This window comes from Macrobrachium rosenbergii, chromosome 1, assembly GCF_040412425.1.
Source record: "Macrobrachium rosenbergii isolate ZJJX-2024 chromosome 1, ASM4041242v1, whole genome shotgun sequence".
NCBI classification, from domain to species: Eukaryota; Metazoa; Arthropoda; class Malacostraca; order Decapoda; family Palaemonidae; genus Macrobrachium; species Macrobrachium rosenbergii.
In genome coordinates this window covers 27,266,733-27,279,037 of record NC_089741.1, presented here as the reverse complement: position 1 = coordinate 27,279,037, position 12,305 = coordinate 27,266,733, and the positions used below count along the sequence as shown (strand labels likewise).

Here is a 12,305-nt window from a genome sequence, read left to right as displayed (position 1 = left end):
TACCGATGCTTAAATCTTACCAATGTAGACACGGAACAGAAAAACATATCAGCATCTAGTTGGTGGAGTACAGTTTGAAGCTTTCAATAAAAAAACGAAAAGCCTTTTACATATGAGAGAATGAACAGCCTGTTATTCATGAGAGAAAGAAAGATAAAAATAACACCTATCGTGAATTATCGAGCTGTTTACCCAGCAGCAGAGTAATGCAGAATGAATGACAGACTAACCTGATATAAAATAAAAGTACAAAATGCGAACTTGGGCGCAATCGAGTTTTCTGTACAGCGCATAATCAAGGCTACCGTAAATACATCTATCTTTCGGGTGGTCTCGGTAAAATGCTGTATGAGCCGCGGCCCATGAAACTTTAACCATGGCCCGGTGGTGGGATGTCCTATATCGTTTATGGCTAATTTTAACCTTAGATAAAATAAAAACTACTGAGGCTAGAGGCCAGCAATTTGGTATGCTTGATGATTGGAGGGTGGATGATCAACATACCAATTTGCAGCCCTCTAGCCTCGGCAGTTTTTAAGATCTGAGGGCGGACAGAAAAAGTGCGGACGGACAGACAAATAGCCATCTTAATAGCTTTCTTTTACAGAAAACTAAAACCTGGCGACGCAACTGAAAATACCAGGTAAAAACCTAAGACCAGGAAAACCTCTAGACGAAACGACCTGAATTGACGGCTAAATCGTCCCCTTGACAGAGACATGCGAAAATTAGTGCGAAAAGGGGACCCCTCTACTTAAAATATGAGAATTATGAGGACGACAATGACCCCTGCAGAAATATGAAAATGGCAGCGTATAAACTGCAGCGAAAACACGACACGACCCCTCGAATAAAATGTAACGAAATAACTTAGGGAGACCATTTCTCCTCCGTCTGCCAGCGTTTGATCGCGCTGCTGTCGATAAATTAATGGTGCAGGGGCATCAATAATGGCCTGCTGCTCTTTCACTCGGCGAGGAGGGCCGTCGGACTTTGATCCGACTTTGTGTCAATGGCGCACTATCAATTGCAGTAATTACCGTACTTTGAGTAATGCATAAAAGAACAATATGATACCCCGCTGATGCCTGCTGCTCCCACTGGATACGCAGAAGGCCGCGGCCCAGGCCCTTTGATACGGCCAGGTTCCCAGAACTCACTTGTCATGGACACGACCGAAATTCTCGCCATGATAAAAGGGAGAGAGAGAGAGAGAGAGAGAGAGAGAGAGAGAGAGAGAGAGAGAGAGAGAATGCTCTATACACAACCAAATGACTGCTGAAATTCTGTACTCCCACACGTCTGTTTCATAAAGTAAATACAAAACCACAGGAGTGTCTTAAAATTCGCAGAGAATTTCAAATGAACGAACGTCCATTTTTTAATATAACGGATTAGAGAATTAAAGTTCATTGCAGGACTGACACGCCTATTTAAAACACTTTAAATTGCTGGTTACTTTTAATCACACTGGCCTTATGCCAGCACAGCTCTTTGCCTCAAGTGCGGTAAGGTCTAGCAGGGAGTAAGAGGCCCGATATGGACCTGTGGAATCCGTCTAGACAACAAAGACCTAGCAATATTGCGCATGCGCCTCAAGTTGGTACCGTAGCACCCATAAGGAAGCTACATCTCTAATTTACTTTGTGGAGGTCGAGGTTCAACTAAAGGAGGTTTCTATTCGATTCGTCCTTTTCTTCCAAGGCGGTGGCGTAGCACCCGTCAGGCAACTGGATCTTTCATCTCATGTTGTCGCTTACCGCCCGCGTGACAGTAATATCTCATATTTACTGGGTGGAGCTCTGCCAATCTTGGCACTGGTCAACGACTATTTTTTTTATTGCTTTTCTTTGAAAGGATCCATCGCCTACTTCCTTGTCTTCACGCTAGGAAAACGCAATTACTTAAGTCTTGCAAATGCACAGATAGTGGCACTGAATTGAAGACAGATCAATGAAAAAAAAATTTACTTTGAAAGAAAAAAACTACTTGGAGAAAAAAAATAACTGAATTTAAAAACTGTAGAGAACGTGCCACTGAATCTAACACGGCGTAAGATGATGAAAAGAAATGCGAAAAATGACTTCAAGAAAAAACTCACGTGTTAAAAAAAAACTCTTACTTGACCCGAGCAACCGTAGAGACAGTGCCACTGAATTTAACATCACGAATGATGAACAAGTGGAAAGAAAATTGATTCAGGGAAAAAACTCAAGATAAAAAAAACTTACTTGAGCCTAGCAACCGCAGAGACAGTGCCACTGAACTGAAGACAGATCATTGTAAAAAAAAAAAATTTACTTCTGGAGGAAAAACCTACTTAAAAAAACTCAACCTAACAATTGCATAAGAGGGTGCCACTGAATTCAACAACGACGACAAGAGACCAGTGAAAATTGACTTCAGGAAAAAACTCAAGATAAAAAAACAACACTTACTTGACCCGAGCAACCGTGGAGTTTTTCACACTGAATACAGATCAGTGTAAAAATATTACTCCTGGAAGAAAAACTTTCTTGAAAAAAATCCAATCTAGCAACTGTAGAAGACGGTACCACTGAATTTAAAGACGACAAGAGACCAGTGAAAACTGACTTCAGAAAAAAAAAACCCACGAGTTAAAAAAAAAAAAGGCACTTGAGCCTAGCAACGGTAGAGACACTGCCACTGAACTGAAGACAGATCATTGTAAAAAAATAATTTACTTCTGGAGGAAAAACCTACTTAAAAAAAAACTCAACCTAACAATTGCATAAGAAGGTGCCACTGACTTTAACAACGACGAAATGAGACCAGTGAAAACTGACTTAAAGAAAAAAACTCACGAGTTAAAAAAAAAAAGCACTTACTTGAGCCTAGCAACCGTAGAGACAGTGCCATCGGGCTTGACGCGCCTAATGAGATTGAAGTCGCCCACGTAGAGGGAGCCGTCGGGCGCCGCAGCCAAGCAGGTGGGTGCCAGTAGGGGCGACTCGCTGGCCTTCCCCTCGCAAAGGGCGCCGCAGTCTACCTCCCTCTGCTCCCCCGTTCCCAGCAGGGTTGTCACCAGGTGTCTCTGGGCTGACAGGTAGATGTTTTGCCCGTCGCCTTTCTGGAGTATGCCTGGAGGACGAAGGTGAAGTTGGCAATGTAAAACAAATGGTGGTTACATCAGTAATTTCAACTTAGTGGTATTTTGGCATTTTTATGTAGTATTTTTCTTTTACTTCTGGACTGCGCTTGATTTCTCTTATGCAGAAGGTATATAGAAGGAAATTCTACAATAATATGAAATGTTTAGAAATTATATAAATATATATATATATATATATATATATATATATATATATATATATATATATATATATATATATATATATATATATTTAGTCTGTGAGCTTTGCTAATGCTAACTTTTTTTGTTTTAGTTTGAAAAAGCTTGCTGAAAGCTTCCTGTCTAATATATGAAATATTCCTGTGTATATATATATATATATATATAAAGTGTATATTATATATATGTGTATATATATATATATATATATATATATATATATATATATATATATATATATATATATTAGAGAGAGAGAGAGAGAGAGAGAGAGAGAGAGAGAGAGAGAGAGTCCACTCTCATAAAAATGTACAAAACGTACAATAAATAAAAAAAAAAACACTTACCCTGATGTACATTATAAGCATGATGCACATGGATATTGAAGCCGCCCACTCCGGATATGCCAATGTCGTACCCGGCAATCCTGGCTGTCTGATGTTCCCAGATAATCCGACTGCAGGTGCTGTGTTCATACCCAACGGAGACCCTCGCTACTGACACGCCATAGACGCTTTGGCTGTCGGGAGAGGTTTTTTTTATTTTACAATGGCTGTTTCATAGGTAGTTTTTTTTTTTGGGAGAAAACTTCTGAACTTAATCTACTGGATAAAGAAACTCGATTAATTTTTAATTTTGGCTGTTGGTAAGGGAGGTTTTTTTTTTTTACACTGGGTGTTATGTGATTTTTTATTATACCTTGAGCTGTCAGAGGCGCATGTTTTTACTTTTCACTTTTTAAAATTTAACTTTAGATCAATTTTTTTTCTTTTAGCTTTGCTTGTTAGTAATTTTTTTTACACTGGTTGTTGGACAAAAATTTTTTTTTCTACTTTTGACTGTTGGTAAGACTTTTTTTTTTTAATACACTTGGGCAGCAGGAAGCAAGAACGTATTTTGGACAAATGGTGTTTGCAGTTTTTTAAAAATTGATATTTATTTAATGCTCTCTGTCGGCTTGCATTTCTGGAAAGAGATACTCTGCGTTGTCATTTTAATTATTTTGAGAAATATGAGGTGATCAGTTTTAAAAAATATAATTAGAATATTAGAAAAGAAACATTACAAACACACAATGACAGACTGGAGATGAACATGAGCTGAAATTCATATAAAGAAAAAAAGGTTACAAGAAGCTTAATAACAAAAAGAAAAATAATAAAATCTTAATAACAGAAAATTTATACTAAAGAGAGGACATTACGTCGCTATAGATAAACACGGCTCTGTACTAGCACAGGTCCTTTCCTAAATGCTGCTTGTAAATTTGGTGAGGTGTTGAATGGGATAAGATGCTTGATGTGGACCTCTGGACTTTGATCAATCAACAGAAGAGAGAGTATTAAGCGTTACATAAAAAAACGAGCCTGGAATTAAATTTTTAAAAATAAAAAGGAAAAACCAAACTGGAATTGTTTTAACAGACGAAGAATTTCGTGTCCAATGGTTTCTGAGAGAGAGAGAGAGAGAGAGAGAGAGAGAGAGAGAGAGAGAGAGAGAGAGAGAGAGAGAGAGAGGATAAATACACATTACATAAAAAACCTAATATTCAATTTTAAATATAATAATATAAAAAGGAAATGATCGAAATGATATCGTCTTAACAGAGGAACAACTTCGCGTCCAGGATTTCTGATATGAGAGAGAGAGAGAGAGAGAGAGAGAGAGAGAGAGAGAGAGAGAGAGAGAGAGAGAGAGAGGATAAAAACTTGAAAAACCATAAAACAAAAAACCACAAACCCCCATCCCCGTCCCCCTCCCCAGATAATCACAATACGAAATAAAACAGAAGCCAATCCTATATCATAGCCCCTTCGGAGGATTACAGCAACGCCCCTCACCGGTAGACATCCCGTCGGTTCCAGGCGTAAGTGTACTTGATAGCCGGGTCGGCCTCGAAGGTTCGAGTGAAGAGGATCCCCTCGATGACTATCCGAAGGTGGACTCGTCGCAGCGTCGAAGGAATCCGGTCGGGGGTGAGCTGCAGCCTCAGCGTGGACTCGTATCCGTTGGATCTGTGGGAAATGGATCAAGTGGATCAATGCGTTTCTGATGTTGGATCTTTGCCTTATCGCTTCTAAGGAAAGTCTTTCTGTTTTTCTCTCTACTTCCTCTTACTTCTTCCTCATGAACACCATATTCTTTGGAAGCTGGAATTTCAAGTTAAAGGCCTCTGTGGGCTTGTTTCATATGAGTAGGTTTCATCTTCTGAATAATAATAATAATAATATTAATAATAATAATAATAATAATAGGAGGAAAACGTCGCAGTTGCACTAAGAAACAATTGTTAGAGAGGGTGGACAGTCACATGGAAGAAAGAGAATTTGAACGGAGGTACAGTGAAAGACATTTAGATCTTCGTCATCATATTAAACCAAATTATCTTGTAAGCTTTCGTTCATAAATAAGTCGAGCTTAAGGTCAGCATAATTAGCAATGAAAGTCATCATCAAATATTCCATGCATCTTTAAGATTCTTAGAGTACTAAACGACTGTTTACTTTAGTATGTGTGGCCATATTCTCGTTTCTTATTTGCTCACACATGCGTATATACTTTTCCGCCTCTTGCTTTGCTTTCATGCTTGCGCAGGCTATGTACTGGAATATAGCGTCAGTTGAGAGAGAGAGAGAGAGAGAGAGAGAGAGAGAGAGAGAGAGAGAGATATTACCAGGAAGTCATAGAAAAAACATAGAGAGAGAGAGAGAGATATTACCAGGAAGTCATAGAAAAAACAGAGAGAGAGAGAGAGAGAGAGAGAGAGAGAGAGAGAGAGAGAGATATTACCAGAAAGTCATAGAAAAACATGGAGAGAGAGAGAGAGAGATTACCAGGAAATCATAGAAAAAACATGATAGAGAGAGAGAGAGATATTACCAGGAAGTCATAGAAAAAACATGATGAAGAGAGAGAGAGAGAGAGATTACTGAGAAGTTTTAGAATGAATGCAAGAAAGATGAAGAAAAAAGATTAAGACAAGCCCACTCCATACGAAAACTGCAGAAGAACATCTTACTCAACTCATATTTCTCAAGTCTGTTCATCTTCCAGCACACCTGGAAGCCATCGTTGAAGGCGCCTTACCTGGAAAGACGACTGACTAACCAATTCCTGGAAACTGGCAGCGGAGCAACGACTTACCTGGAGGAATGATAAACCAGATACAATCCAGTGCCTGGAATCAGCACAGACTCCTGGACCACTTGGGCTTCCGCCAAGATGGCGTCCGTGTCCGGACACTTGCCCTGGAAGCTGTTCTGCCAAGTGGCCATGACGACGGGTCGGAGGAGGTCGTAGTCGTGGTCAATACACTGGGTGCTGAGGAGTCGTTGAGGGTGGTCGTGGTAGGTGTCGGCGTGGTCTGTTCCAGACAGGCCGCTCACCGTCATGATTATGTCGTCCAGGACCACGACCTCATTCCAGGGAACCAGCACTCGGATCTAGGGGGGAGGAGGTTGGAAAAGCGAGAAATTTGAATGAATAGCGATATCAACAAGTCCTTATGTCCAGAACAAACTAGCTCGCACAGAAGGAAATGATCTTATTATAAATAGCCTTAATAACTAGGGTATCAAGAGAACTTAAGTTTTCCTACACTTTAAAACTAACAAATATAAACCCAGTACTTTACTGTATATTAAAAGAAATTTGAGTGAACATGCATTGTATGCGTTAAGCAGATACGCATTAATTGATATCAGTGAGTTCTTATGACAAGAAGAAACTAGTTATTGTGACAAAAAAACTCTAATGAATAACGAAAAACTCTTGTGACAAATAACTCCAATGGCAGTTCTGACAGACTGACTGACAATAAAGGCAGCTTCTTCCCATCTACTACCAGGCTCCGGAATTCTCAACAGATTTCTGACTTCCCTCATTCACTACATCTTACCTTTTCACATGATGGTCCTACCGCTCTATTTAGGTTTAGCCTCATAATTTTTCGTTCAACCCTTTCGTCGTTACCATCAGTCGTGGTACTATAAGGTAGCTTTCACACCAAAGTGACAAGTGGCAAGTGATAAGTGTAAGGTGGCAAGTGACAAGTGGTAAGTGGCAGCTGGCAAGTGACAAGTGGCCTGCCACCAACCCGGACATGAAAAAAAACAAAAAATGCGCCGAAGTTTCTTCAGCGTAATCGAGTTTTCTGTACAGCGAATAATCAAGTCTACCGAAAACAGATCTATCTTACGGTGGTCTCAGTATAATGCTGTATTAGCCGCGGCCCATGAATCTTTAACCACGGCCCGGTGGTGGCCTGCCCTATAAGGTATTAAAATAAAACTAGTTCTTGACATTGCACTTCTACACTTATCAGGGTCGCACAAAGAATTTGTTCTTAAATTGGGGAAGGGATTCACGTGTGGGAGGGTGAAAACTGTGCAAAGTTAAAGAAGTTGGACAGCTTCTTAAACAAAACGGTAAAAATTCAAAGACAAAATTCAAGAATATTCCTCATAAATACCGAAAGGACGAACAGAAGCCATACCTTCCTGTTGGCAATGGAAGGCTAGAAATCTTATAATTTGAGTTGAATATAGAGTTTAGGCCAAGGGCCAAGCACTGGGACCTATGAGGTCATTCAAAAACCTCGCAGCTGCCCTATGAGACAATTGTTAGGAGAGGGTGGGTAGCAAGATGGAAGAAAGATAATATGAATGGAGGTACAGTAAAAGGTCCTTCCTGTTGGTGATGGAAGGCTAAACATATTATAATTTGGAATAACTTTTCGTTCGAAAAAAGTATCCAATCAAATCCTGTACATAAATTTTTAAATACCAGTAGAACCAAAAAACAGGGAAAGGGTGTTTTTTTTTTTTTCTGGGGAGTGGGAAATAGAAATTCAATAACTCTAAAATGAAATTTTAAAAACCTGGCTTTTGCAAGTGGCCACGTCAAAAACACGCTCGCCAAACACGCCCCTTCTGATGTGAAATTACAGGACGGTGCAACGCGTAACCCAACTACGCCCATATTAAGCCCATAAATTTTTCCTGGGGGTGGGGTTGCTTCCATAACAAGTGGCCCATAATCAGCCAAGACCTACACAACACACTGTTTTCGAAGCAACTCTTGTCCCCTCGTTTTTTTACTTCCAGCCTCGGCTAAATGAAGCCGAAATAAGCTTCTAAATAGCCTTTCAGAACGAACCACGAGAGAGTGAGTTAGTTATCCTGTTTTGAAGGAGACGAGAGCCACTGTTTAAAAAGATTTTTTTTTTTATAAAAACATGGGAGATCGCAGGTGAGGGATAATTCATTCATTACACATCGTGAAGCCCATTAAAAGCATTACAGCTCATGAATATATAATTAATCGTGGTTGCCACATGTTGGGCGAAAGAAAAGCGGAGTTCTACAAAAACTTCGACGAGGGGTTTTTTGCTTTACAAACAGAAATCTAGCTAGCTGAAAATGGGAACAAGATCCTTGAACTTTTTTCTGTTACAAAGAAAGATCGAATGTCCATTAATACGCGTATTTGATCCACATAACAAAAATACCTTTCTGTTAAAAATATAACAGAAACTGAGAGTAAAAACTTACAAGACATTCTTGCGCGAAAAAAGAAAACCCTGCTCATTCAAGACCAAATAAAAACAAGTGAAAAATGCGCCGAAGTTTCTTCGGCACAATCGAGTTTTCTGTACAGCGAATAGTGCTGTATGAAGCTCTCAGCCACGGCCCATGAGACACTCAGCCGCAGCCCATGAAACTCTCAGCCACATCCCGGTGGTGGCCTGTGTTTTTGGCACCACCCATAGAGATGCCAGACGCACGATCATGGCTAACTTTAACCTTAAATAAAATATAAACTACTGAGGCTAGAGGGCTGCAATTTGTTATGTTTGATGATTGGAAGGTGGATGATCAACATATCAATTTGCAGCCCTCTAGCCTCAGTAGTTTTTAAGATCTGAGGGCGGGCAGAAGAAGTGCAGACGGACAGACAAACAGCCATCTCAGTAATTTTCTTTTACAGAAAACTGGAAAATGCTTTGGAATTGAAAACAGAACCGGATTTAAAAGTAAGAAATGATTAGGAACTGAACGTAAGAACTCGCAAGACATCCCGAGACGCAAAGAAACGACAAATGACGGTCATTCAAAGCTACATTTGAGAAGAAATAAAACAACTTCATTTGACTCGCGAGGCAGCGCGCCCGAGGGGCATTAAAAGGTTGAAATGTGGACAATACAATGCTCACTCAATTAGCAATAAACTTGGCCCCTGCTGATGTACAAAGGAGTTACGACTTCTAGTTATTTCTAGGCGTGTTTCTGTTGCCTTACCGACCGTCAAATACCTTAGAAGATATGTTTGCTGAAGGCGAGGAGGTGGGAGTTATTCGCTAAGACGCTCAGAGTTACTCGTGGAAACAATTGAAAAGAAGTGAAAAATGCGCCGAAGTTTCTTCGGCGCAATCGAGTTTTCTGTACAGCGTATAATCAAGGCCACCTAAAACAGATGTATCTTTCGGTGGTCTCGGTATAATGCTGTATGAGCCGCGGCCCATGAAACTTTCAGCCGACCGTGGTGGCCTGTCTTATATCGTTGCCAGAAGTACGATCATGGATAACTTTAACTTTAAATAAAATAAAAACTACTGAGGCTAGAAGGCTGCAATTTGGTATGTTTGGTGACTGGAGGGTGGACGATCAACATACCAGTTTGCAGCCCCCTAGCCTCAGTAGTTTTTAAGATCTGAGGGCGGGCAGAAAAAGTGCAGACAGAAAAAAGTGTGGACGGACAGACAAAGCCGGCACAATAGTTTTCTTTTCAGAAAACTAATACGTGTCCTTCAAAAGTTTGGTTGTCAGTCCACCGAAATGATTTCGAAGACGAGCAAGAAGAAGTTTGACATTTTGAGAAAAAAAAAGTTAAAAAATCGTAATATCTCGGAAGGAGAATAATCATTGTCTAAACGAGTTTTGCAGGCGGTTATTGTCAGGGAAACTAAGATAGTTCTTCCTCATTTTCACAAGAGAGAATCAATCTGTAATCACGGAAGCAATATCGCCTAACCTGGTCCAATGACCAAGGTATGCCTGCCTTTTGCACTAACAGTCCTTCTCTAGTCTGAGAAATATCTCTGTTACAAGCAATCTGATATGATGATGAGACAAACATAAGGCAAAATATTTAATGATCTTCCGTGTTTGGTTCCCAGTTCTGTGATGCTTTCTATTCCACTGGAAAGTGTCATGGAACAGAAAGTACCCCAGAATTGGGAAGCATCCTAAAACTAAGAAGAGTAGTATACTGATGCTTTCTGTTCCAGGACACTGGAAAGTGCCCTGTGACAGAAAGCATCCCAGAACTGGGAAGCATCCTACAACAGGATAGAGTAGTACATTGATGATTTCTGTTTCAGGACACTGGAAAGTGTCCTGGAACAGAGAGCATCCCAGCATCCTAAAACTGAGAAGAGCAGTACACTTTGGGGCGTCTGTTCCAGGACACTTTCCAGTTCCAGGACGCTCCCTTGTGCTGTGATAAATGGATGTATGGCATTTACGGCTGACACCCAGTAACTGGGATCAAAAAGGTCAAACAGCGACGTCCCACTGTCTGGAACACTTTCCATTTTAAAAAAATATGCCTTAAGTTTTCAGGTTTCTTCTGGTTTTTGGTCGCTTCCAGTTATGGAATCTTAGAGGCTTTAGAATGCTTTCCAGTTTTGGGAAATTGGAATTGGAATATAAACTTTTTGCCAAAGGTCATTCAGTACTGAAAATGATGTTGAAACAATTGTTAGGTAAGATGAAGAAGGAGAATATGAATGGAGGTATAGTAAAAGGAACGAAAGGGGTTGCAGCTAGGGGCCGAAGGGACGCTAAAAAGAACCTCAAGTAATGCCTACGGTCCAGTTGGGAGGTTTTAGCGTTTTAGGACTTCCCCTGGTGCTAGGATGCCTTCTACGATCCTAATTTTCGGACTTCCAGGATTCTTCCTAGTTCTAAGATACTTTCCAGCTCTGGAACCCTTCACTGTTCTATGACTTGCATTGTTTGTAAACGCTTGCTGCTTCAATGTTATAAAATCCTTCTCTCGTATAGGATGCGATGACGGCACTAACCCCCTACGGGGGAATGAAGGTCAGTAAATCCGAGAATATTTATTGATTCAACATTCTAAATTTAAAAGCCGCTCACTGAGCATGGAAATATTCAATCACATATAAATAACCTTTACTTTTACGATGAATTATACAGCAGCATTTTAAAATCGAAGACGCACAGATAATAATATGGGGTCCATTACTTTGCGAAACCCACAGGATCATGTGTCAGTCTGCTAACGAGAGGAAATCTCTCATTCAATTAGGCTAATCTATCTTTGATGAGGCTATTTCCCCAATACTGATTATTGACAATCAACAGCACATTACGACCAACAGTTGCGAAGTTGCGTTTCCTTTTCCAGTCTCAAAATGGAATGATGGACGAGAAGAAATGTCTACGGGATTTTCATTTCGTTAACTTATTTTTTTCCCAGTTAACATTCAAAAGGGTGTAGTTATTTCCTGGCAATATTTAACAATACTAAATCATTATTATAAGTAATTTTTATGAGCCATTATCGTCAGTTCATATACATATATATACAGTAAATATATATATATATATATATATATATATATATATATATATATATATATATATATATATATATATATATATATTATTTATCTATTATATATACACACACCTCTCTTCACAAACAAACTAACCCTTTCATACTAAGGGGGATAAAATCCATGTGCAGAACACTTCCAAAGCATAAGTCATTTATACTGCCAGCTTCCTGGTTTTTACTTACCAAAAGCAAAAACCTCCCTCCTTAACATTCAATCTTAATGCTCTCTTTCACAGAGTTCTGAGCTCATTTTGAAAGTTTTCGCTGCTTCTCTTTACTATTACCAACCACCAGCCACTCCACACTCCATTCCGGGCTTTTTAATTGCCTCATAATCTTGCACTTA

The 12,305-nt window shown here is 39.8% G+C and overlaps 1 protein-coding gene across 1 annotated transcript in view; it reads right to left on the bottom strand.

Annotated features, from left to right (window-relative positions):
* LOC136845057 (teneurin-m-like) overlaps window positions 1-12,305 on the bottom strand; it is a 98,400-nt gene that overhangs the window by 12,629 nt on the left and 73,466 nt on the right. Inside the window, 4 exon segments of the mRNA XM_067114900.1 lie at window positions 2,850-3,102; window positions 3,661-3,833; window positions 5,155-5,328; window positions 6,458-6,756. Of these exon segments, the coding sequence (XP_066971001.1) occupies window positions 2,850-3,102; window positions 3,661-3,833; window positions 5,155-5,328; window positions 6,458-6,756 (899 nt within the window).